The sequence below is a fragment of the Pieris rapae genome, chromosome 17 (assembly GCF_905147795.1).
Source record: "Pieris rapae chromosome 17, ilPieRapa1.1, whole genome shotgun sequence".
Lineage (NCBI taxonomy): Eukaryota > Metazoa > Arthropoda > Insecta > Lepidoptera > Pieridae > Pieris > Pieris rapae.
In genome coordinates, this window is record NC_059525.1 from 848,705 (window position 1) to 871,886 (window position 23,182).

The 23,182-nt window shown below is 33.0% G+C and overlaps 4 protein-coding genes across 5 annotated transcripts in view; 2 read left to right on the forward strand and 2 right to left on the reverse strand.

The window, feature by feature from the left end:
* Positions 1-71: 71 nt before the first annotated feature.
* Positions 72-1,907, forward strand: LOC110998338 (phosphatidylinositol N-acetylglucosaminyltransferase subunit A). The gene is made up of 2 exons (XM_022266915.2): positions 72-348; positions 424-1,907. Exons 1-2 carry the CDS (start codon positions 334-336, stop codon positions 1,720-1,722), a joined length of 1,314 nt encoding a protein of 437 aa, XP_022122607.2. The 5' UTR covers positions 72-333; the 3' UTR covers positions 1,723-1,907.
* On the reverse strand, positions 1,897-5,354 carry LOC110998339 (clathrin light chain). Of its 2 annotated transcripts, XM_022266916.2 has the most exons (6): positions 5,068-5,354; positions 4,779-4,943; positions 4,550-4,661; positions 4,068-4,079; positions 3,452-3,637; positions 1,897-2,140 (listed from the first exon to the last, which is right to left on the reverse strand). In XM_022266916.2, the coding sequence occupies exons 1-6, from the start codon at positions 5,231-5,233 to the stop codon at positions 2,134-2,136; spliced, it is 648 nt and encodes a 215-aa protein (XP_022122608.1). In that variant the 5' UTR covers positions 5,234-5,354; the 3' UTR covers positions 1,897-2,133. The 2 variants fall into 2 exon arrangements, with proteins under 2 accessions (XP_022122608.1, XP_022122609.1); XM_022266917.2 differs by lacking the exon at positions 4,068-4,079 and having other exon boundaries at positions 5,068-5,350.
* A 158-nt stretch (positions 5,355-5,512) lies between these two features.
* On the forward strand, positions 5,513-7,788 carry LOC110998355 (growth arrest and DNA damage-inducible proteins-interacting protein 1). Its single transcript, XM_022266950.2, has 3 exons — positions 5,513-5,908; positions 6,262-6,497; positions 7,517-7,788. The coding sequence occupies exons 1-3, from the start codon at positions 5,608-5,610 to the stop codon at positions 7,724-7,726; spliced, it is 747 nt and encodes a 248-aa protein (XP_022122642.2). The 5' UTR covers positions 5,513-5,607; the 3' UTR covers positions 7,727-7,788.
* Positions 7,789-8,402: 614 nt separating this feature from the next.
* Positions 8,403-23,182, reverse strand: part of LOC110998337 — a 30,002-nt gene continuing 15,222 nt past the window's right edge. The window contains exons 8-21 of the mRNA XM_045632003.1: positions 21,894-22,029; positions 19,934-20,060; positions 19,375-19,497; positions 15,849-16,036; positions 15,227-15,403; positions 14,560-14,731; positions 13,919-14,094; positions 13,213-13,277; positions 12,452-12,541; positions 11,479-11,624; positions 10,976-11,132; positions 9,674-9,875; positions 9,178-9,285; positions 8,403-8,587 (exon numbers count right to left, since the gene is read on the reverse strand). Coding sequence (XP_045487959.1) covers positions 8,462-8,587; positions 9,178-9,285; positions 9,674-9,875; positions 10,976-11,132; positions 11,479-11,624; positions 12,452-12,541; positions 13,213-13,277; positions 13,919-14,094; positions 14,560-14,731; positions 15,227-15,403; positions 15,849-16,036; positions 19,375-19,497; positions 19,934-20,060; positions 21,894-22,029 — 1,993 coding nt within the window. The 3' untranslated portion in view covers positions 8,403-8,461. The remainder of the gene's footprint in view (positions 8,588-9,177; positions 9,286-9,673; positions 9,876-10,975; positions 11,133-11,478; positions 11,625-12,451; positions 12,542-13,212; positions 13,278-13,918; positions 14,095-14,559; positions 14,732-15,226; positions 15,404-15,848; positions 16,037-19,374; positions 19,498-19,933; positions 20,061-21,893; positions 22,030-23,182) is intronic.

The window sequence follows — 23,182 nt, forward strand, 5'->3', positions numbered from 1 at the left end:
ATTCACTGTCAGACACAAGTCCAATAATTGGACGAATTGGACTCCAATTCGTTTTTGATATATGGCAATCACAGGTGACAGCCGACAGGTTAATGCCAATGTACTTTCAACTTTGTATCCGGCTAATAAATAAATTTAAAAAAAAACCAACAGGACACAGGTTCAAATAAAAATCTAGCGACTATTTTCTACGCTGAGTGCTGACTTTTATTTATTTAGTATAAACAAATATTTTATAACATTAAAAATTTAATATCTCATATTATGCATCATATAAGTGATTATTCATTAATTTGAAGTATGTTAGTAATAAATAAATATTAATAAAGAAAAATGAATTTACAAACGGTAAGTTTTAATTGTAATATTATTTTTTTGGAATTTGTTTACTTTATATTTTATTATTTTTGATTTACGTTCTAGGAACCGCTCTCAAGAAAAGGAAAGCATGTTGTATGTATGGCTTCGGATTTCTTTTATCCAAACACTGGTGGAGTTGAGGAACACATTTACAATCTATCTTTATGTTTGATAAAACGTGGTCATAAAGTTATTGTGATAACACATAGTTATGGCGAACGTGTTGGAGTTCGATATTTAACAAGAGGTTTAAAAGTATATTATTTGCCTATCAGAGTATTTTATAGCCAATGTGCTCTCCCAACCATGATTTGTAATATAGCTATTGTCCGTTATATTTTGATACGAGAGTGTATCACCATTGTTCATGGCCATTCAGCTTTTAGTGTACTTGCCCATGAAGTGTCTATAATAGGAAAATTAATGGGTCTCAAAACTGTTTTCACTGATCACAGCCTATTTGGTTTTGCTGATATGTCTGCAGTATTAACGAATAAATATTTACAAATGTGCTTATGTGAGTGTGACCATTGCATATGTGTATCACATACAGGCAAAGAGAATACAGTGCTTCGAGCAAAAGTTAAGGCCCATAAAGTATCTGTTATACCAAATGCTGTTGATGCATATTCTTTTACGCCAGATCCTGGTCAAAGAGATCCAAATTATGTAACAATTGTAATTGTTTCTAGACTTGTTTATAGAAAAGGTGTAGATTTAATGGCTGCTGTAATAGCAGATATGTGTCCTCGCTATCCTAATATAAGGTTTATTATTGGAGGTGATGGTCCTAAAATGTGGTTATTGCAAGAAGTAAGAGAGAGAAAGGGATTTCAGCACTGTGTTACCCTACTTGGCAGTCTTAAGCACTCTGAAGTAAGAGATGTGTTAGTTAAAGGGGACATATTCTTGAATACATCTCTAACAGAAGCATATTGTATGGCTATTGTTGAAGCTGCATCTTGTGGTCTAAAGGTTGTTTCGACCAAAGTTGGTGGTATACCTGAAGTTCTACCAAATGATATGATTTATTTAGCTGAACCAAATGTTTGTAGTATAATAAATAGCTTAGAAGTAGCCATAACTGATATAAAAGATGGACAATTTGTATGTCCATTCCAGTGCAATATAAATGTTAGGACTATGTATAATTGGATGGATGTTACAAGAAGAACAGAGATTGTATATGACAAAATTTTGCTTAATAAAAATAAACCTTTAGGTTTGCAGTTGAAAAGCTACCTATCCTGTGGGGTGTGGCCTTTTTTGTTAGTCATAAGTTTAATGTATTTATTGTTGCAACTAGTTGAAAAAGTGTACAAAAGGAAACATATTGATATAGCTAGGGATTTGAAGTTATGATGTAAATATAAATATTAAGTATGATTTATTTTCTAATTTAATAAAAAATATATGTTTTTAGCTAAACTAACTTTGTACATGATCATACAATGTTTGTATATGATTTTTTTTATTGCCATGTAATAAATCCTAATTTATTTAGTTTGTTAAATGGTTTTTTATATTAAAAGTCTATTAACTGTGGAATGATATTTATTTTTAATACTATGACCAAATAATCATGCAATAACATTAGCCACATTATTGAACAATATGGAAAAATAATAAATAACAGTCTGTTACTCAATAGAATATAACTATTACTCTATTTGCAACATCACATTTTTTTGTAGTTTTTTATATTTTAGCAAATGTGACATTTTCCAGGATGAATGACCAAAATTTAGGCTAATAACTGTCAATTCAAATTCTTCAAGCCCTGAAAATAAAATTAAAATATATATTAATATCAAAGGTTTTTCTCCATTATTATTTCTGTTAAAAATATTAGTTCTCATATGCCATTTACAGCAATTATTCATATATACATTTTCTATATTGTTTATCTGTTTAAATGTAATTTTTTTACCAATCATCAAAATACACATACAATGCCGTTTAATTTTTTTTAATAAAGTTGCTCAAAAAGTGGCATATTGCAGGGAGGTATAGCGTTCGGAAAGCGGGCTATTACACACTCGTGCTTTTTCTTTGCCATTCCCGCACTCGTGCGTTCTCTTTGCGAACTGTCAAAACAATGTGTATTAAAAAGAAAAACCAACCACGAAGGTTTTAATTTAAAAAATCATCAATCAATCAAGTTTTTATGATACATGATTTCTAAATATTATAATAATTGGATTCAATAAGTTCGGTTAGATTTCTTTTCATTTCATATCAATAAAAAAAATATCAAAAAGAATTTTATGATATGATATATAATTATATGCAAATACGTATTTCTAAAAAGTTTACTAATAATTGGATTCAATAAGTTAGGTTAGGTTTATTTTATTTCATATCAATAAAATATTAAAAAGAAACCAACCACGAAGTTTTTACTAAAAAAAATCACAGAAATTTTTATGATTCATGCAAATATTTTAAAAAGAAGCTACTAATTTGTTTCAATATCAGATTTAATGATTGGATTCAATAAGTTAGATATGGTTTAATTTCAATAAAAATAATCTACTGAAAACTGGGCTGTATGGTAAGTTCCTTTTGCCTACTCCGAATGGGTGAAGAAAAAAAAGCTTTGCTCATATTATTCTTTAATGTTTGACGGTTGGCGCCATTTTCTAAAAATGTTCTTGCGAGTTAGTTATTTGTTGCACAAAATGAGTAATTCGACGATATTTTATTTGAATTAATACCACACGAACTCAGTATAATTGCACAAAATGCTTCGGAGAACAATTTACCGGAAACATAAGTCGCTACCTACATATCTACGTGCAACAAATTTATTCCGTAGAGAGAAGAGAAAAAAAGCAAATAGTTTAATAAAATTGCCTAATTTTTTCGCAACTGTATTAAAAATAGTCGTTCAGTACACGTGCGGAACCGTCATTGCAACTTGTTCCTGTTGAAACTCTTTGCAATGACAGGCTTTCCGCACTTGTAATGAAATATACTATTGCAGTACAAGTTGTCAAATTAACTCAATTATGGTAACTATTTCATTCTACTCTTACAAATACATAATATTATTTATTTAACATGCATAATAGACATGTAGAGAACTTACACTTTAGCACGAGGGGGATATTTAGGACTGACTCCAGACTGCTTCAGCTGCAACACAATAGAACGCAGACGCGCTACATCGCGACCCCTGCGTGGGCCAAAGTCACAGAGCTCTGATACACGCGCCCACTCATTACCTTCTTCAACATTACTCTCTGAACCGCGTGCTAGAGCTTTCTCTGCATTTCTAGATGTTTATATATGAATAGAAAATTTAATAATAATGAATTAATATTCAAAATAGAAAAATCTTTACAATTAATCACAATGTTACATTATGAATTAAAATATATTGCTTATTATAGTAAAATGATTGTGTAAAATTTTAAGGTGTTAATCTTAACAAACAAAAAATATTCTTTTATTACTTTCATTGTGCAAAAAGAGTGAGAGCACTAACACCTATGTATGTGGTTAAGTAATATTTTTGCAAATTATTTTTCTGCATAGTTATTAGGTACCATTTTATGATCATAATTCAATGTGGACAATACAAAAACCTTGTTATTTTTTTGTATACAAAGCCCCAGATTGCCTATGAACCAAAAAATAAAAAAAAACACCACCACCACCAAAAACACAAAATTAGTATTGAGCCCCTATACTGCTGTACTCACTTTGCAGACTCCCTGCGTGCATAGAAAAGAAAACAATATATATAAGGCACAGTAAAGTAAGTGGAATTAAATGTTTTTCTTTTATTTCTACCAAAGCTACAAGCTCTCATAAAACTTAATAATTTAATCATTTTTAAGCTACTATATACACAGTCAAAATGTGTTATAATGACATCAAAGTGACTACAGATATTTGGTAGTAACAACTGTCAGTAGTAACAGCTGATGTAGTTGTTATTAAGTACCTAATACAATGGAATTCAGCTAGAACCTTAGATTTGTCAATATAACCAGAATATTGTTCTCAATGAGGTCATCATAAATGACTGTAAACATTTATATTATTTTCATGCAATTTACTAGTTAAGTAAGCTTTCTATTGTACTTTTCAATATAATAGTAAAAACAATTGTAGTTGTGGTTTTATTATATATATATGTTGGTTTTGCAGAATAAATTTTAAGGTATTATAGGAATGATACCTATTAGCAGCTTTGGTTTTTGATATCTGTTCGTCATGTGTCTTGTACCAATCTTCTAATTCCTTTTTCGCCACTTTCAGCATTTCTTGCTTCTTTGTCTCTTCTTCAGCATCTATATTTTGAGACATAACACTATATATGTTTGAAGGACACAACGCTAGACAAACAGTATCTATCAGTAGCTATAGGAACAGTATCATAGTACTGTGTTTACAAAATATTCTTTTACCTTTCTCCTCTAATCTCTTTTTTTGTTCCTCCCTCCAGAGTTTGATTTTTTCGGGCTCTTCTCTTTCTTGTTTAAATACCGAAACTACAGGTGTTGCTGCTGGAGCTACAGTGGGTTCGTCATCCATCAAACCATTAGCTTCAAAAGCTGCTGCACTTGGTACTTCTATGCAAAGACGAAGTTAGGAATTAATAACAGTTGCTTTAAAAAATATTCCTTGTTTGGAAACTAATAAGATCTATAGTGATGATTACATTATTATTATTATAAACGAAGTGGAATATATTACCCACGAAATCATCAAGTCCATTTGAAGCTAAACTCGTCGCAACAGGGGGCGGTGCACTTGTTTCCAGGTCATCTTCTAGACCTGCGAGCTGATTCTGTTCACGAGCTAAGAATTCGGCTGCAGGGTCCACTTCGGGTTGAACAAAATTATCACCAAAATCATCCATTTTTAATAATTGAAATACAAAATGCAAGTAATTCAATAAAATTCAGAACTCCTAATGATTCAATAAATTACAATTTACAAGGTTTGTGTCTGACGTCAATACTTTAATATGCGACAAGCGCTGACAGTGACAGCCAAAAGCAATCAAAGGAAATTTGGAATATACTTAATATAAAATGCCGGTCTGTAACTATGAATATGACAGCGACAGCAGCTTGCGAGGGGTAGATGACAATAATTGAATAATGTCAAAACTTGAGATTTTTAAAATACCTTTGAAGGTTCATTTGTGTTAAAACTTTTAACAAAATTTAAGTTGCCTTAAAGTTTTACTAATTAAAGAAATTCTATCAAAATTATTAAATAACAAAAGACATGAATCGTTATATAAAACCAAAACTGTTACGTTCTTATTTTATCAATACGACTCGTTCAACGACAACAGTGCCTGAAATAGAACAGAATGAACAGGTTATCATCGATGATACTGAAGATGCACTTGCTAAAGAAGCAGAAATAGAAAAGAAAAGAAATATATCACGTTTATCACAGGCTCACCACGATGTAATGAATGGAAGACGGCCTTATGAGCAGCCCAAGCATATAGCACATTTAACAGTAAAATTCAATAGGAAGATGTATGGAAAGTATGGTGCCGCTAGTGGTGTTAATCCAAGTAATGTATAAATCATACTATATGCAATAATATTAAAATAGATTTTGATGACACACTAATAAAGAGAATTTAAAATACTCTTAACTGACACAGCAATAATATTGATAATTTAAAAGAGATGAATGGAACACAAAATTTGGTCCCTGTGGATTTTTTACATTGGCTGCATTGAGCGAGAATAGCATTAGCACCAGGGTCACCAGTGATACTTACCACCCGTTAATCTCCAACTTAAATCATTAATTGGATATTAGATTAAACTCCAATAAAAAAAAAAGTGAAATTAATTTACAAATACATATTGTAAAACTATATTCGCATATAAATAATGTAATACAGTCTATTATTTTTAGGCATATGCTGGCCCACACAAAAAGACATAGAACAAAGGCGAGAATTCGAAGCTGTTGCATTTCCATTCACAATTCCAGAAATGATAGCTACAGCCGCTCAGAAAAGAAGAGAAGAACAGCTTAAAATCCAGCAACGGGATAATGAGATTGCTACAAAATTTGCTAAACTTGATCAATGGAAGAAAGAGCTTCAAGAAAAAATGGCTAAAAAGTCAGCTGAAGTTGAAGCAGCAAAGGTAATGCACAAAGACTTCCACAACAGACTTGTATTAGTTTTGTACTGTGAAGAAAAAAAAAATTTAAATGTTTTTTTATGTTAAATGAAATATTAGACACACATTAAATATTTTGTATGTGTTAAATAATGCTAACAATAGGCTGCAGCTCCTAAACTTATTTACTTTTATATGGTACAAGCCACGGTCTGTTTCAATCTTCATTACTTAAGACCCATGAAAATCTTAAATTTCCACTTGGTTCTAGGACCATTATTACATATTTTGTTACAGTAATTTAAAATTATTCCTAAGGTGACAGGTAATATTGATGAAAGTTAAATACATACTTGCAATAAATAAATAAATTATTTAGGATACAAGGCAGGGTAGGGCTATTTAAGAACAATTTACTTCCATTAAAAGACAATTCTGGCAAACTTGAATTTTGCTTAGCATTAAACCATGACAACAACTGGAGTTTGCTTACAATAAAAGCAATGTACGGTTCCTGGGTCACCAGGTGGTAGAAATAATAGAAGATTTGTAGATTACCTTATATTCACCACTTCCGTATAACAATAGAATATGAGCGATATAATAGAATTATAATGAAATTATAATTAAACAATTGAAGAGAGTGCCGACGTCTGGCTATGCTCTCGGGGTGTAACTCCGACGATATAGAAAATCGTCATGCTTATAAAGTGATCCAAGTATACAACCAGGGCACGTACATACGTTAGAAATATTCACGTTTGTAGTTGAACATGATGTATGAACCTTGGCACGTACACAGGGAAACATCACGCTTACAAGACTAAGAAACCTAAATAAACAAAATGTACAGCCTGGGCTCGTACAAGCAATTAGAATCTATTTCCTTTTTTCATTATTGCTTTGCTAGTAATGTTAGTGTATTGTGGTATATAGCTTATAGCTATCATTAAAAATTGGGCCATTCCATATAAAAAAAAATTTTGTCACTACCCTAATTAATCCAAAGATACATCTTACTTTATCTTCTTGGTATGTTTCAGATAAAGAAAGAGCGCCTTGTGGAAGAAGTTAGAAGACACTTTGGCTTCACTTTAGACCCACGAGATGAAAGGTTCCAAGAAATGTTAGCAAAGAGGGAAAAAGAACAGAAGAAACGCGAAAAACAAGCAAGAGTAGAGGCTCGTGAAAAGTTAATGATTGCTAAGCTTCAGCAGAAAAAAGGAGAAGTTGCAGAAAATAGTAGCAAATAAGTTAAGTGGTATTGTAAATATTATAGTTTAAAATTGTAGTAATAAAAGGTTATATATAAGAATTTATTGTTTTTATATTGGAAATAATAAAGTGATTTGCCTATAATACCATTGAAGGTTAAGCAATAATACTTTAATAAAGCCTCTCCAAGTCTCAGTAATAGTATTATTTATTATTAAGAATATCAAACAAATTGCCAATCCCTTGGTTTTATTAAGGAGTCTCCACACTAGCTACACTTTTAATAAAATGTGACAACTGTATTGCCTAGGGGTCCTAGATAGGCCATTTTATCTCAAAATGTATGCAAAAGTGTGGCTGGTAGCATCATGCCACATTTACGGCTAGACTATGCAATACTCGGCAATAATTTTAGTATGGCCGGGATATATTGCCAAATCTTTTTTGTATGGCCGATTAATGTTACCCTAGTACTATCGGAAGGCTCACTTTGCAACCAAATATACTGCAATATTTCTCTGTTCTATATTACTCCTATGTTGATTGGACTAAAAACAAGGGTTTATTTGGTTTCTGCCTACTTAAGCCTGAGAATGTTATATCCATATTGTACAAAATTAGAATATATTATGTTATCATTCATAGTTAAATTTGGAGTGATAATAAACAATTCTTTATCTGTTAATGTGTTTATTGTTAAATAATACAAAAAAGTATAAATAAACAAATTTAATCTTTACAAAATATTTAACAAACATATAAAGTTTCCCGTTTTAATCTTCATCTGATGAGGAGTAAAGTGCATCTCGTGGGTTTAGTGATGTGGCGTGCGGTGAACATACAAGCGTATCGGACGAATCACTGACGCCGGAACTAGACGGACTTGATTCATATTTTCCCTTTAATGTTAATCGCAGTAGGTTAGGTTAATTCAAAAACTGGACTGAGTACAAAACTAAGAGCCCAGAGTCAAATTTGTATGAAAATGACAGTTTGTTTCGCCAAATTTTCAAATATAGTTTTGACTTTCTACATACACTACTGATAAGGCACCTTGTCTAAGGCCCCAGTATGTCAAAATCGAATACAATTTTGACATACGAGTCAGAGTTACCGCGAACTATGACACTCATATGTCAACACATGGGATTTTGACTTAAGAGACTGTCGACTTTCGTCCCTAGATATGTCTACGGAAAAAAGTACTACTACGGGCCCTATGTACGGTTATCCTTAACCGTATGAGTATAAATTTCACAAACAGATAATAATAATCCATCGTTATTGTCGATCGTTAAGAACTCTTAACACTATTGCTGCTTAGAAGTAGAATTATTACAATAATATGAAAGTAAATTATTTACTTAAAACTCTCTATCAACTGCAAAGATCAAAAGAGAGAATTCATACTTAACATATAAATATTTTATCGCTTATTTTTATTAAATATTCCTATTTACTGTTGATAATGTCAAAATTCAGTTAATACCTTTTTCTTGTCTCTCTGGCCTGTAGGAATATCGTCAAGGATTTTCTTCTTGCACTCATAGTTTGAATTCATCGTGTCTCCCATTTGCCTTTCAAACATCTCCGGTTTCTAAAAAGTGGAGTAAGTGATCAGCTGACTATTTGAGTCTAAGGCAGTGTTTCCCAATGCGGGGCCAAGTCCCACACAGGGGCAATGGACTTGACGTTTTACATTAGGTTTTTTTTTCATTTTGTTAAAATTGTTACTGTGTTTGGTTAACAATTTCCTAGTGATTTATTTCTAAACCCTATCATCTCGGTTTGTCATTAAAAATTATGTATGTTACATACGAGGCATAAGAAATATAGACAGACACAAAAAGGCTTGGAAAGACTTGTCTAAGGCAAATCTGTTTTTTCTCGATGTTTTTCCCCCGTACTTTTTTTCGAAAACTGATACAAAATTAGCATATTAATAATATTATTAATTATAAATTGTCAAATAATTAATGTCCCACCACTTCAGCAGAATCTCTAAATCCGTCGCCCAGTAAGTGCGCCGATTTCGTTGTTTTATTCCTGGTGTGATTTTCTAGAAGCTTTATATGTGTGCTCTGTGCTCGTTTCGGCCCGATGTTGATACGCAATTCAGTATCCCGATCTGACACGGGAGATTCTGACGGCGATGATTCTTCTTTTTTTAACTTTTCTTCGCATTGACTGAAATGTTTATTGAAACAAAATCCTTTAAGTATACGAATTTATTTCATGACAAATATATATTTAAAAATGTTTTATTAAACGTTTCTTGTAGCTATTTTAAAACATAGACTAGCTACAAAGATTAGGTTATATAGCTAATAATATTTTTTTATAAATGACGATAGTCAATAAAATAGAAAAATCTAAAAATAGGCACTTTAGTGGTATTTTTTATACAGATTTTCAAGTATTGATTTAAAAAATGTATCTTCTTTTTAAATCTTATCAGTTGTCCTTAATAACATGTTAACTAACTTTAATTAGATATGATCGTAAATTATTATTAATTTAAAATAATATATAAAGTAACGAATAAAGCCGATCTAAATAAAGAGGTCAAAATTTAAATAGCCAACACGTTTATAACTGTGTGGTTTTAAAGCAGCAAAATCTGGGTAATTTTAGCTAAGGCTCACAAACACATGGGCACGCGAGGCGAAGCAATTTATTTAATATTTCGGATTTTGAATAAATTTTTATTAATATTAAACGGAACTCAATCTGCTCGTGATAACTGGTGAACAGTTATACAACTTCTTTTTATAAAATAAAAAAGTTGTATAAAATAACTATAAGTTCTATAATTAATAGGCTACGGGATGAGCAAAAAATAGACACCCATTTCGGTAGGTTGCTCGTTTAAGGGTCATGTTTTTTTATTTAAACAATTGGGAGACAATTGGAGGTTGTATTTCTCAGGGTAGACTCCTACCTGGAGTCGATTAGACAGGTCGTTAGTTCACATAAGAAAATTATGAAGATTTTCAGCCATCAAGATATAAGGATGAAAATGTACACAGCAATATTAATTATTAACTTCTCTCTAAAAAAATAATAACAATAAGGGATCACAATGTATGGATAAAGTGCCAAATAGCTATGCAACACATAAATTATTCGAAAGATAAAAGTTCCAAATAAGATACTTCGCATTTCATGCTATGTGACAGTCGTGAAACGCAAAAATACTGTTTATCCTACCAATAAGTAATAAATAGCTTATTTGGAACTTATCCGGACATTGTGGTACAGGCCCTAAATATTTTAAAATTCCTTACCCGTGACATTGATTATTCTTGATAAAGGCGTAAATATCCTTAAAGGCCTGCTGAATGTAGGACAGCGTGTTCTGGTCTATCGGAACTGAACTAGATGACTCCGTGCTACTGGAGAGGTCTCCGGAGTGCGAGCTTGCTTGGAATGATTGTTCCGAACCTGAAGAGAAAGTGTTCACAAAAAATTTAACATTCACTCGAATTGCGAAGGAAATCGACATGTCTATGTCATGGACGCACCCTTACCTATATGCAAAAATCGACGGCGTGTGTGAGACAAAAGATTAATCACTATTAAAAAAAACACAAATCAAGTACAAAAGTCTGTGGCACAAAATCTAAAAGCTTCCACGGATTGTAATAGCCAATTTCAGATTCCTTAATAACCGTTGTAGAACTTGTTGCGTGGTAAACGTCACAGACTATCGACGCTTGTAATACTGTTGTTTTATCTATGGTAAGGTAAAAATTAACACATTCGGAAAACCCAAGAAATATTCGCATACCCGATGACGTGTTATTGGCCCACAGCTGCATCTGCTGCCGCTTCATTTGTTTCATCTGTTCTACCAGCTGCAAGTTTAGCTCCTCTAGCTGTTGTCGATGAGATATCTCCTCTTGGAGCTGTTCCTCCAGCACTTCCGAGTAATCTCTATATATGAAGAAAGTGTGAAACCAAACCAGAAATATATTACATGAAATGTAATATGTTCCTGATTTCTCTTTATATCCCTGATTCAGGCATAAGTAGCACAAAGCCCATAACTACCAACATTATTAATAAATATTATTTGACTTAATGCATACTTTTTAGTACTGTAATACATATTTAAGTTTTCTGATCGTGTTGTATTACTATGGGAAATGAAAATAAATAATTTTTACAGAAATGCGACTATTTTTTTTCGACCATTCACAAAATCTTGCCAACGCTCGGCACACATTGTATAGATATTGGCAATGATACGAAAGAAAAATAAAATACAAGATTTAATGAGATAACTTATAAGCAAACCATATACACGAAGAGAAAAGAAATCCATAGGAACGCACCTCCTTTCTGAATTCCTTACAATTACTATCGAGGTAGGTACATGTTCCGTTTCCCACTAAAATCTCCTGCCTTTTGCTTTATTATTATGTATTATCTTCTTTTATAATCAATAATAATATTAAGTATTAAATATAAATTATTTAATGTTTATATAAACATTTTGTTTTTAACTAGCTTTTCCCTTCGTTTCCTTTTGATGTCTATGTTTATTATTTCTCGCGTGTAATTTCCCTACCTTTTACTTAAAACTGGCATAGTTAAAATTATTGCCATAAAAATCCATTCATAAATTATAAAAAGCCTTTTCAATAACATTTAAATCATAAATTTAAAAAAAATGTTTTTGGCTTTGTCTACGAATTATTAATTTCATCATAAATTCTTATAAAACTAAAAAGTTCTATCAATAAAAAGGTTTTACTCACTTCTCTTTCTTTACTGCACTGTTTTTGTTCGTGTATTTGTTTGGCGCATTTCTGACATTAGACGCGACTCGGTCTTTGATTATTCCATTTCTGAAATTTATATATAATGTTTATATTATAATAAAATATCATATAGCCAGAACTGCAATCACACAAACAACATTTAGTTCTTACAAATTAGCACTTCTTACGTTTTAGTTCTGAATTATTTAACGTTCGTTAGAATTCTAACTATTACTTCATAAAATCCAAAAAGAAGTAATTAACAAATTTACAAATAGTTAATCTATGTTAGGGAGCGTTCAAGTATTATACGTTCAAGCAACGAATTTTTACGTAATATTTGAAACCGTTCGTTTCTATACTCTCTTGAAATAGGTAGTATAGGAAATAAAACATTTTTGGCAACGCACTTGCGAGCCCTCTAGCAATGTGTGTTCATGGGCGGTATCAGTTAACAGCCTCTTGCCCATCCTCCCTCTTTTACTTAAAAAAGAGCAAAACCAAAACCGAATAATTATTTGATTTTGGAAAGAAATTGGGATATATTTAAACAATATCTACTATTATCTCTACAATATCACTTCCAATAACGACTAAGTTTTTGTACATACTTCCTAAGTGTAGTGCTGATGTCCCAGTCTTGGGAACGCACACAACACTCATTGGGATTGGGACTGCTGTCGTAATTCAAAGTTTTAGAGTAAGCCTAGCCCTATTAACATAAAATATATCTTTGTACTTTCTAGTAGATTACTCACTTGGTAACTACATTTTTCACCGATCTAGCGTCTGTTGAACTTCCACTTACACTAAGCCAGGAATACTAAAATAAATAATTATAATAAGACTTAATTAGGCATTAAGGTAGTCCATAGACTCAAATAGGCAGAAGAAGAGGTTTTAAAACTGGAAATGCGTTTAATTGTAAATGTATCTGAATAAAGATTATTGTTATTACGAATATTAAATATTTATAATTAAAGAAGAAGATGGAAGAAGTACCTCTCCGACTCAGTCTCTCTCTCTCAGTGCTCTTCAAACTAGTGCAATGTGCATGCGTGATCCAAACTAAACCTACACCTTGGTCGAGCGTTCTCATCCCGGCTGTTTTCGTTCAAAGGAAACAGTGAAAAGCATGTATCAAAATGGGCGCACTTCCTCACCAAAAGGTTGGCAACAAGGTATTTTTGCAATAAAAAATAAATAAATAAAAATAAAATACGTTTATTTTGGAACATAAGATCATCAAGGTATCACTTATTCCACGTCATTAAATTCAAAACTGTAGGCATCCCTAGTCATCGGCAGAGAAGACAGAGGGTGTAGGCCAAGAAAAAAAGCCGGCGAAAAAACTTTCGGTAGGTACTCTTTTAAAATAGCAAATTAATTAGAAGTAGCCTGCCCAGCAATAGTCCCAGGCCCTTTTATCAACTAGCTTAGACATCTTATAAAGCTTATATGTACCATTCCTCCAGCGCCTCTTTCATTTTCTCTCAGAGCAGCTCGTATCTTTGAGAGGAACTCACTAGCAATAGCGTTATGCCTCATGTCCAAAACCACGAGGGTTGTATTAGAACTCATAGTTTGTAACGCCATAGCTGCACAGTCGTCTGATAGACCACAGTTTTGGACATCAAATGCTGTAAAATGTTTTTTTTATTTTAAGAAAAGCTGTTGCGGTGTTACTAGTGGTGGTATCTAGATAAGTGACTACCACAGAGGGCTTAATTCTATTTATAGATTTTTTTATCTTTTTCGCATTAATTCACACAAAAACATTGTCGGGAAATATGTGTCGATATTTTTGTCGACTAGCTAAACAGTGGTAATGTAAAAAAAATAGTAACTTAAGAACAGAATGCCTAAATAGTGTTTTTTAACACATTTCCATATGTTTAATATCCTTATTAGTAAAATAGGTTAGTTTTATATTGAGCAGAGACAATTAAAAAAAAATGTGGTGAAAAATTGTCTCGACGTAATGTCTGAAATACGTCAGAAGAATAACCATATGAATATTATATGCAGCATGCATGCCATGCAGAGGAAAATATTTAAATACGGAAAAACAAGAATGTTACTATGTAAAATCTATTTATTCTGACCTTTAATCCATAGGTCATCAGCTAACACATCCAACAGTTTTCTTACACCCTGGTCTCCAAGAGGGTTACTATTTACCGTGATCCGTCGTAGTCCAGCCATCGTGTCGAGTTCAGGTAAACGATACCGCAAAGTATGAACCCAATTCTCACTATAGCGGTGAATTTTTTGGTACTGGTATGAGAGATATTCAGTGAAATTAGTAAATAAATAAAACAGCGGCGTCTTAATCTTTGTAGGTCTGCTTTATCCCTACTCCGCGGCCAACCGACACGCGACATGCGCCACACAGACCAAAAAGTTTGAGACGATGTAATAAAAGTTTCACTTTAGTAAATAAAATAAAATAAATCAGTGGCGCTACAAACTCTTTACCCAGGCCCAGGCCAGGACGGCCTCAGATTTCTGAATCTGTTTCATGATCATTTTTAAATCTAATAGGCGAGTAGGTGATCAGCCTCCAGTGTCTGACCCACGTCGTCGACTTTTTGGGTCTAAGACATGTCGGTTTCCTCACGATGTTTTCCTTCACCGTTCGAGCAAATGTTAAATGCCCACATAGAAGTCCATTGGTGTACAGCCCGGGATCGAACCTACGACCTCAGGTATGAGAGTTGCACGCTGAAGCCACTAGGCCAACACTGCTCCTATATAATATTATAAAAATACCTTAACTAAATCAGCAATATATCCGGCAGCCAGTGGTGTAAGTTCGCAGCCGCTAAGGTCAAGAGTGAGAATGTTTGGCAAACTTCGAATCGCCTTACATATTGCTAGGCAACCTGCGTCGCCGATCAAACATCGAGGAAGATAAAGATGCTGGAGTGTATTGTTGGCTAGTAACGCCTGTAACACGATGTTAAATTCATTTCAAAGTCTTCAAGACTTAGGAAAATGTTATGTCATATGTACAATGTAAAATTTGAAGTGGTGGGATTCAAAGTGGTGACACATCTAGTACAAAATTTGAATAATGCCTGTTCGAATAAGATTCAGAATTAAGACTGAATGAACAAAGAATGATTTTCACGTTAATTCATTTTAACACTCATTTTTTGATACAAATTGTATGAACTGGATCAAATCAATCCCAAGGATTAACATCATTTAAGTATTCGTCTCATTTATAAAAATCTTTATTGATTAATTTACTATTAACGAGTGCTTTGAATTTATTTAGTGATAATTCTCTTATTTCGCTTGGGAGTTTGTTGACTACGGCGTATGGTGACGAACTTGCGCTTTATATAATATGTACAAAAATACTCATCGTGTGTAAATGTATACATACCTCGCAAATAGGATTTAAATATGGTATTTTCAAAGGGAGACCCTCGAGTAGAAATGACGTCAATAGCGTCGTGTTTGATAGAAGTTGTGACGTCGCCTCTACTAGATTGCTCAGCATGAAGTTAGTCAAGATCACTGCCCGCTTGTTCACCGTTTTAGCTAACCTTTCGCAATCTATCTGTTCCAATACTGTAATGATCGATTTATTAATAATATGTTTGGTTGGGCTTGGAGAATAGTAAAAATCGATATAAAAATATCGTTTGCATTTAAGATAATTAAGAATTAGGTTGATTTCCCTTTTAATTAAATTTAAATTTCCTGTAAGTTAAGGAGTGGACGGGTATTTCAAATGCGGAAGAGTTGCTACATCTGGCGCAGGACGAGACGCGTTTCAGGAAACTGACGGCCAACCTCCAGTAATGGAGAGGCACATGAAGAAGAAGAAGAAATTTCGTGTACCTTCGAGATACCTTAGGCATCCAATCATCCCATTTGTCCCTCCGTTCAAACGCGTTTTGGCCAATACTCACCGATATCCAGACAAAGCATTCTGATAAAACAGATATGTCTGGATATCCATAGTTGCTCCCCTCACAATTTGATATCAATTATCGTTTAGTTTTAATATTTTAATTTTTTAATCTCTTCATGTATTTTATGTTTGCCTATAGTGCTTGTCACACAAATTGTATCAATAAATACACGCTATTGGTTGATGAATTCGTTTAGTAGTTACATATTAGAAATTGCAACTCAACGCAATCTCGCTAACTGATCATATACTGTTACATGAATATTAACTAGGGCTTTTACCTTAGTAATAATTAATTTACAAAGAAGTTTCACTTGTGTACTTTGTACGCACATACTTTTTTCTTGTACCAATGTATTAGTGAGCTGAACGTTGGCAAGGTTCAATAAAGAAACTGAAGAGTATCTTGTAAAGTGCATAATGTGAATATAATGGCGAGACTGGTTTTACCCCCAAGCACGAACCTGAGGCGGATGGTTGGTAGTACCACGCGCGCACTCCCAACTTCGTTCACTCATGCGAGCGATACGAGCGGTTAAGTTCACAAGAGTTGCTTTTATTATTAGTTATAAGTTTTAGTATATATAATTTTAATGTAATTTAGATATCGGTGTTATCAAAACATCATAAGGAAGCCGGCCTGGTCTACGGCTTGTGTCAGGCACAAGACGCTGATCACCTACTTGGCTATCAGATTGATAGATAATCGTTAAACTAATACAAAAGTCTGAGAACCAAACCTAAAAAGAATGTAGCGAACGAACTAAAAGAACCACGTTCTATAGTAATTTGCAATATGTATATACAATTTCTTACCCGTTTTGACTTGTTGTCGACATTTTATAGCCACACTGTGTAGACTCAAATCACAACTTAGCGCGTTCAATATCGGCGGCCAATCTGCATATTTTATCCTGTCCACACAAAAGTCTAGAACTTTTCCGTTTCCCGTTGGTAAGACATTCGTGAGCGGCGTTAAATTTTGCAACTTGCAACACTTCAAATAACATTGGTGGAAAATGCGACTACTCTTCACCTCGCTCTTTCCGACCATTTTTATAAAAAAACATATAAAGTGCTTCACTTATGTGAGCAGAAATGGGTTATCAGAAATACGGGTAAAATACAGGAATGCCCAAAAACAACAATGACATAACGTTCGAAATCAGAAATTTCGTTTATCAAACCATAGAGTTGTTAATGCTAAAAAGTATTTACTGAGAGTTTCATAACAGAGTTAAGTACTAAGGACTTTGCGCATGAATATTGGTATTTGTTACACAATTTTGTTATTGTTAAGGTTGCAAAATTGTATCACTCGTAATGCACACCATAGTGACATTATTTGAGTAGGTAGCTTTAGAAGAATTTAAAGCCATTAGCCATAGTCGTTATTTTAAAAATGATTATGAGCCTTAAAAAATCGTTATTTTAAAATCATGTTAAGCGTGGGCTTAAAACATTTAATTTAAGCATTAAAAATTAAACCCACCGAAACGCTCAAGACAAGATGGCGTCGCATCAATCCCCATTACGTACAAAATTTTTAAACATGTAAAGAAATTTAGTTTTTTACGTCGTCGTGTGTTAGATTTAGTATTTTCGTAACGGAATTTCATAAAACAGTCCCCGCGCTCAAAGCCTGCGATAAAATCTGAACAATAGCTTAAAAGTTAGGTATGAAATTCTATCAAAAACATTTAGATTGAAAAGAGACTTCGCTATCCACAGATAAAAATCGTTAAAATAAAAAACAATTTTCCCATAATATTAGTACTATATTTGTGACGTCAGTTCTTAAACAAATAGCTGTTAGAATTACAAGCACAGATTATAAAAGCCGAACTAAATGGATTTTTTTTAATACAGAGGTCCTTATTCAAATTAGTTTTTCAAATCACAATCTCGTCCGGAGCATCAAAATATCAAATATGTCAATCTTCGAACAGAAAAAATGGTTATACAAACAACTCTTGAAACTAGATTTATTTTTGATTGACATTCTAGAACACGTGCCGAAGACACGATTCAGACATATTATCTATACCTTTTACAATGTAAGGTTCGTAAAGAACATCAAATCTTAAGATGTCAAACATGACATCAATCAAAATGACAATCTTTGACGTTTCCGAATACGAGTCAAATTAGTAACCCTTTAACCTACACCACTTAATAATAATGGTGTAGTTTCTAACAATTGAATAATAAATTATAGCTTAAAAGATTATTTGGCAGTTGTGTTAATATTTTATTAACAATTATATTTTTTAAATATCTGTTTTGTATTTACTTTTAGCAATAATTACATAATTACACATTTTAGCTTAAAAACACCAATAAAAAATATGAAGACAAAGAAATTATAAAAAAAATCAAAATGTACTTTGAAGAGTCAACAAATTTCTTTCAACATTAGTAAACATTAAAAAATAAAATCCCTATAATATTTTATCACATTACGCTTACTTAAATTGTTTTACAATATAAAAATATAACAATAAATACTTTTTCATATTCCTAAGGCGACACATTGCCATTTGTCAATGTCACAATGTCAAAAATGTCATTGTCAAGTTGAACTCTGATACTAGGTCTGGTAACATTTACAATTAAATTCAGGTACATAGTACAATGTCTAAATTAATTTTGTTTTAAGTGTTTGAATATATAATTGACAATACAGAAGAGTGAGAAGCATCGAAATTTATTTTTTTAACTGAAAATACATTTTTATCTTTGGCAATGATTTTGTTGTATCAGGCGATTACAAAATATACATTGTTACACACATGTTAATTTAAGAATTGGTACGCTGTTTTTTTCGGAAATGTATAGGTCAAGGTTAAATATTAATATAGATACAGAAGATAACAGAAGTGGGAAGAAGGCGCCAAAAGTGATCTGCAAAAAGTCTAATGCAGCCCTAGATGGTTCCAAGGTTTAAAACCTTATATCCAGAAATTCTATGAAGGATTCGCGACAAACGTGATTGGTCTATCGGATTCCGGTTGATCCGATTCGTGTTCGGATTCATCCATATTCGATCGCCACTCACTTTCCGTTTCAGAAAATATACTTCTCTCTAATTCTTCTATTTCTATATCTTCCACTTCTGGAAAAAAATTAAAAAGTAAAAATTTAAACTATCTCAAAATATACATATTTATCATAATCTTAAAACACTATCGTTTTGTGTGCAAAAATGTTATAATTTAAATACTACATTAATTAATATCGTGTTGGTCTAGTATTCAGCATGCGACTCTCATTCCTGAGATCATAGGTTCGATCTTCGGCTGTGCACCAATGGCCTTTTTCTATGTGCATTTAACATTTGGTCGAACAGTGAAGGAAAACATCGTAAAGAAATTTTTATTGTAATGAGAAATAAGTTTTTTAAACATTAATAAATGATAATGCTGTTTACGATAAAAAAAAAATCAATATTTACATTTGTTTTTCTGATGTTTTATCGAAGCTAGTAAATTGTAAGTTATGTATAATATTGACAGGATCACGAGTGAAAATGTAATTTAATTTGTTTGTACCTTCAGCCAAAAAGTCGCCAGACCAATCGTTGTCAAACTCGAGTTGTTTGTTGAGATCTCGTTCATCCGGCGACTGCACGGCATCTGTGTCCGCATCAGTTACGTCATAGATCTCTGTCATTTTCATCTGAAAATACATATTCTATATGAATTGGCTCCGAAATACATCGGTGCGCGACAAAAAGTGCCTTAAAAACACCCAGTGGAACGACAGACGTGATACGGGTGAAATTTAGTCTCGACGTCCACTGAAGAAGCTCAGAACAACTTGTCTGAACACTCTTCATGGTAAATGCGGTAGAAAATGCAGAGAGAACCCACATCTCTACGACACGCCAAGGGATCAAGCCGGTCGGTAAAATTGGTAAATTCGGTGCTGATCGACAATTGCCCGAATACCATGGGCGGTGTATAGTTTTTTTTGTATTTAATAGGTCCCCCTATTTATATAAAAAAAAACTCTTTAAAAAACGAGCCTGCGGGACGCCCAAAAAGGACAGTCATCGCAGCCCATAGACAACCAGTTTTTGTGGGTACGTTGTGGGGCATAGCAATGAGTTTTAGTTTCAACTTATATAGCCAATATGAATGAAGAAAATTGTTAATGAACGATTTTGAAATCGAATGATTGTTGTGAAATAAGAAATCTACGGTTAGGAACAAAACTCGTATTTTAATCGATTTTGTTCTTTCTCCGTGCCGTAGGTTTATATTGGGAAACTTAGATACGAATTTTTCACGGAGTCAATGATATTTTAGTGCAAAGTACAAAGCGTTAAATATCAAAAGATAAAAATGTTACGTCATTTAATATCTGGTTGTCGTTTAATGCATAATGTTGTGAACTATGAACGGTAAATATTACCTTACACATGTAAACACGTGTTTTATTAATTGGATGTCGAGGTTATCGTAAATGATTTATTTAGTTTTTAATATATTTATTTCTGTTTATAAAATATTTTAAATCCAACATCATCGGCACCGATGACGTCTTACTCCAAACATCTCAGAACACCATGGTTAATGTGGGAAAAGATGCAGAGTGACTCCACATTACTACGTAACACCAAGGGATCAACGAGAGAGTTTGGTTGTCGACGATTTTAACTGCATTTGGTTGAATACGGTCAAGTGGAAGGAGCTGGTATTGTGGAACCCCGCCCAGAGGTGGGAACAGTACTCCACGTTGGGCCGAATTTTCAATTTGAAATTGTAGAAGAATTATCGTCTATCAAGTATTTTAAGCTTTTATCCATTTGCATCGAAAATGCAAAACAAACAGATACGAGTGTCAGGGGTCAGGCGAGAGTGGCGCGACAACCCTCCAAGCGTCACTCGATGATAAACGATGTTTGTTTGCCAACATTTTCTCACATTAAATAATATTAAGTTAGCATTTACAATAGCAGAAATTAAACTTTAAAATTTAGTGTTTACTTGTTAGAACCAGCAAAACTTTATCTTTTTCATCTATACGATCTGCTCCATCAGATTCTTGATTTCTACCCTCGTTTGTAATTTTTTAACACTTTACCTATCTATTACGATATCATAATAAAATATGACAAAAGCTAACGTTTCTGATGAGCAAATTCATTTTCTATTATCACAAAATCTTGTGACAGGTTTCGATATCGGGTCAAATGGAAGAATTTACTAAAAGAAAGCCCTTCGCTCAGTGGACTTTAACAACGTTAGGGAACTCAATTCTAACCTCATACCATTCATCTAGAAACTGCGAAGCCAGCCTTATTCTTCCTTACCGAGACTCAGATATCCTCCCCGGCTGATACTTCTACCTCTCCTAGCCGCGAACCTGTATGTTTGTATGTGTGGCTGTATACCTGTATAGGTCCGGTAGCGGAAATGATGACACTGATCGATTTATTGATTGTCCCGTCCACCGGAATATAGCGAGTGAAGCCGCAGTATGTAGCTAGTATAACAGAAGTATTACCTTATTATCACTGTCAAGGTAGTAATAGGCCAATAACGCATCGTTGTGGTTGGTTACGTTAAGAATGTGTTCAAATGTGTCTGCCTCAGGGAGTACATCTCGGTCCCCATATGTTATGCACACTTGGCTCGCACGTCTGAAAATAATAAGTCTTAAGTCAAAGATATAGTAACATTCAAGTCAAGACTTAGTGATGAACTGTAACTTCTAAATGTCAAATTAAGCTTGGTGTCCATTTTAAGGCAGACATTACCGTGTCTACGTCACTGATATTTTACCGTTTATCGGCATTTTCTCTTTGCCAATCTTTCTAAAAAAAATTTTTTACTATCTTGTAAGAAAATAAATACCTATAATAAAACACTTACAAACGACGCGTTTAATTTATCCGGTATAATTAAGAAACAAACAGAACAATATATGATGTACGAACCTAAAATCGATTTTTCAGAGGCAATAAATAGTGTGCAAACTAATTGAAAATGAAATCAATTAATGGAATCGTAACTAACTGTTCACTGTATATTTCATAATTTCTAAACGATTCGGCCTTCAGAAGATTTTGAAGTTTTCTTTTGTTGTTACAGCAAGTTTGGTCACCAATGAAATTTATTTAATGTATTTAAATCTATCCTAATCCCGTAATTATTTGATAAGCATTAAATTAATTAAAATTCTTTGTTGTGCGCAATAAGTTCAAATTTCGAGTCGAAAGTGATAATCGTTATCATTTGCGCACAATTATTATTGTTCTTGTAATTGTGTCAAGCTATCGGTCGTTAGAAACAGCTGGACTTGACGTATCATTTCAAATCAATTGTTCCCCAACGATTATAGCTCCGTATAATTTCTATTCATTATTATAACACAAATTACTACTACTAATAGTTGGATTTTCTCTAAGAAAATCTACGGCTACAATTACTGATTTTAAATTGAACCGTTATAAATATTAGAAAACACACGATCGAAGTTCAAAAACTAGTTCAAATTCTATGGAAATAGACTTTGCCAATGAATAGACGATGTCGTTGATTTGGAATGTTCTACAAAAAATGTGGCAAATGAAAATATCCCTTAATTACCATGTATAGAAAAATGAATAAATAAATCAGTGAACAAAAACTTTTTAGGTCTGGGCCTAAGATTTCTGCATCTGTTTCATTATCAATTTGTCTATCTAATAGGTACGTTCAGTGCCTGACACAACGCCGTCGACTTTCTGAGTCTAAGGCCAGTTTTCTTCAGCATATTATTAAAGGCGCACATATAAAGTTGATTGGAGCTAC

Bases quoted from the DNA above. Each gene is read 5' to 3' on its own strand.
- LOC110998339 (XM_022266916.2), bottom strand. From the start codon at position 5,233: ATGGATGATTTTGGTGATAATTTTGTTCAACCCGAAGTGGACCCTGCA. The intron at 4,944-5,067 runs GTAATATATTCC...GTCTTTGCATAG, and splicing joins TGGACTTGATGATTTCGTGG to AAGTACCAAGTGCAGCAGCT. The intron at 4,662-4,778 runs GTAAAAGAATAT...CTCAAAATATAG, and splicing joins AAAGAGATTAGAGGAGAAAG to ATGCTGAAGAAGAGACAAAG.
- LOC110998355 (XM_022266950.2), top strand. From the start codon at position 5,608: ATGAATCGTTATATAAAACCAAAACTGTTACGTTCTTATTTTATCAAT. The intron at 5,909-6,261 runs GTAATGTATAAA...TATTATTTTTAG, and splicing joins CGCTAGTGGTGTTAATCCAA to GCATATGCTGGCCCACACAA. The intron at 6,498-7,516 runs GTAATGCACAAA...GGTATGTTTCAG, and splicing joins CTGAAGTTGAAGCAGCAAAG to ATAAAGAAAGAGCGCCTTGT.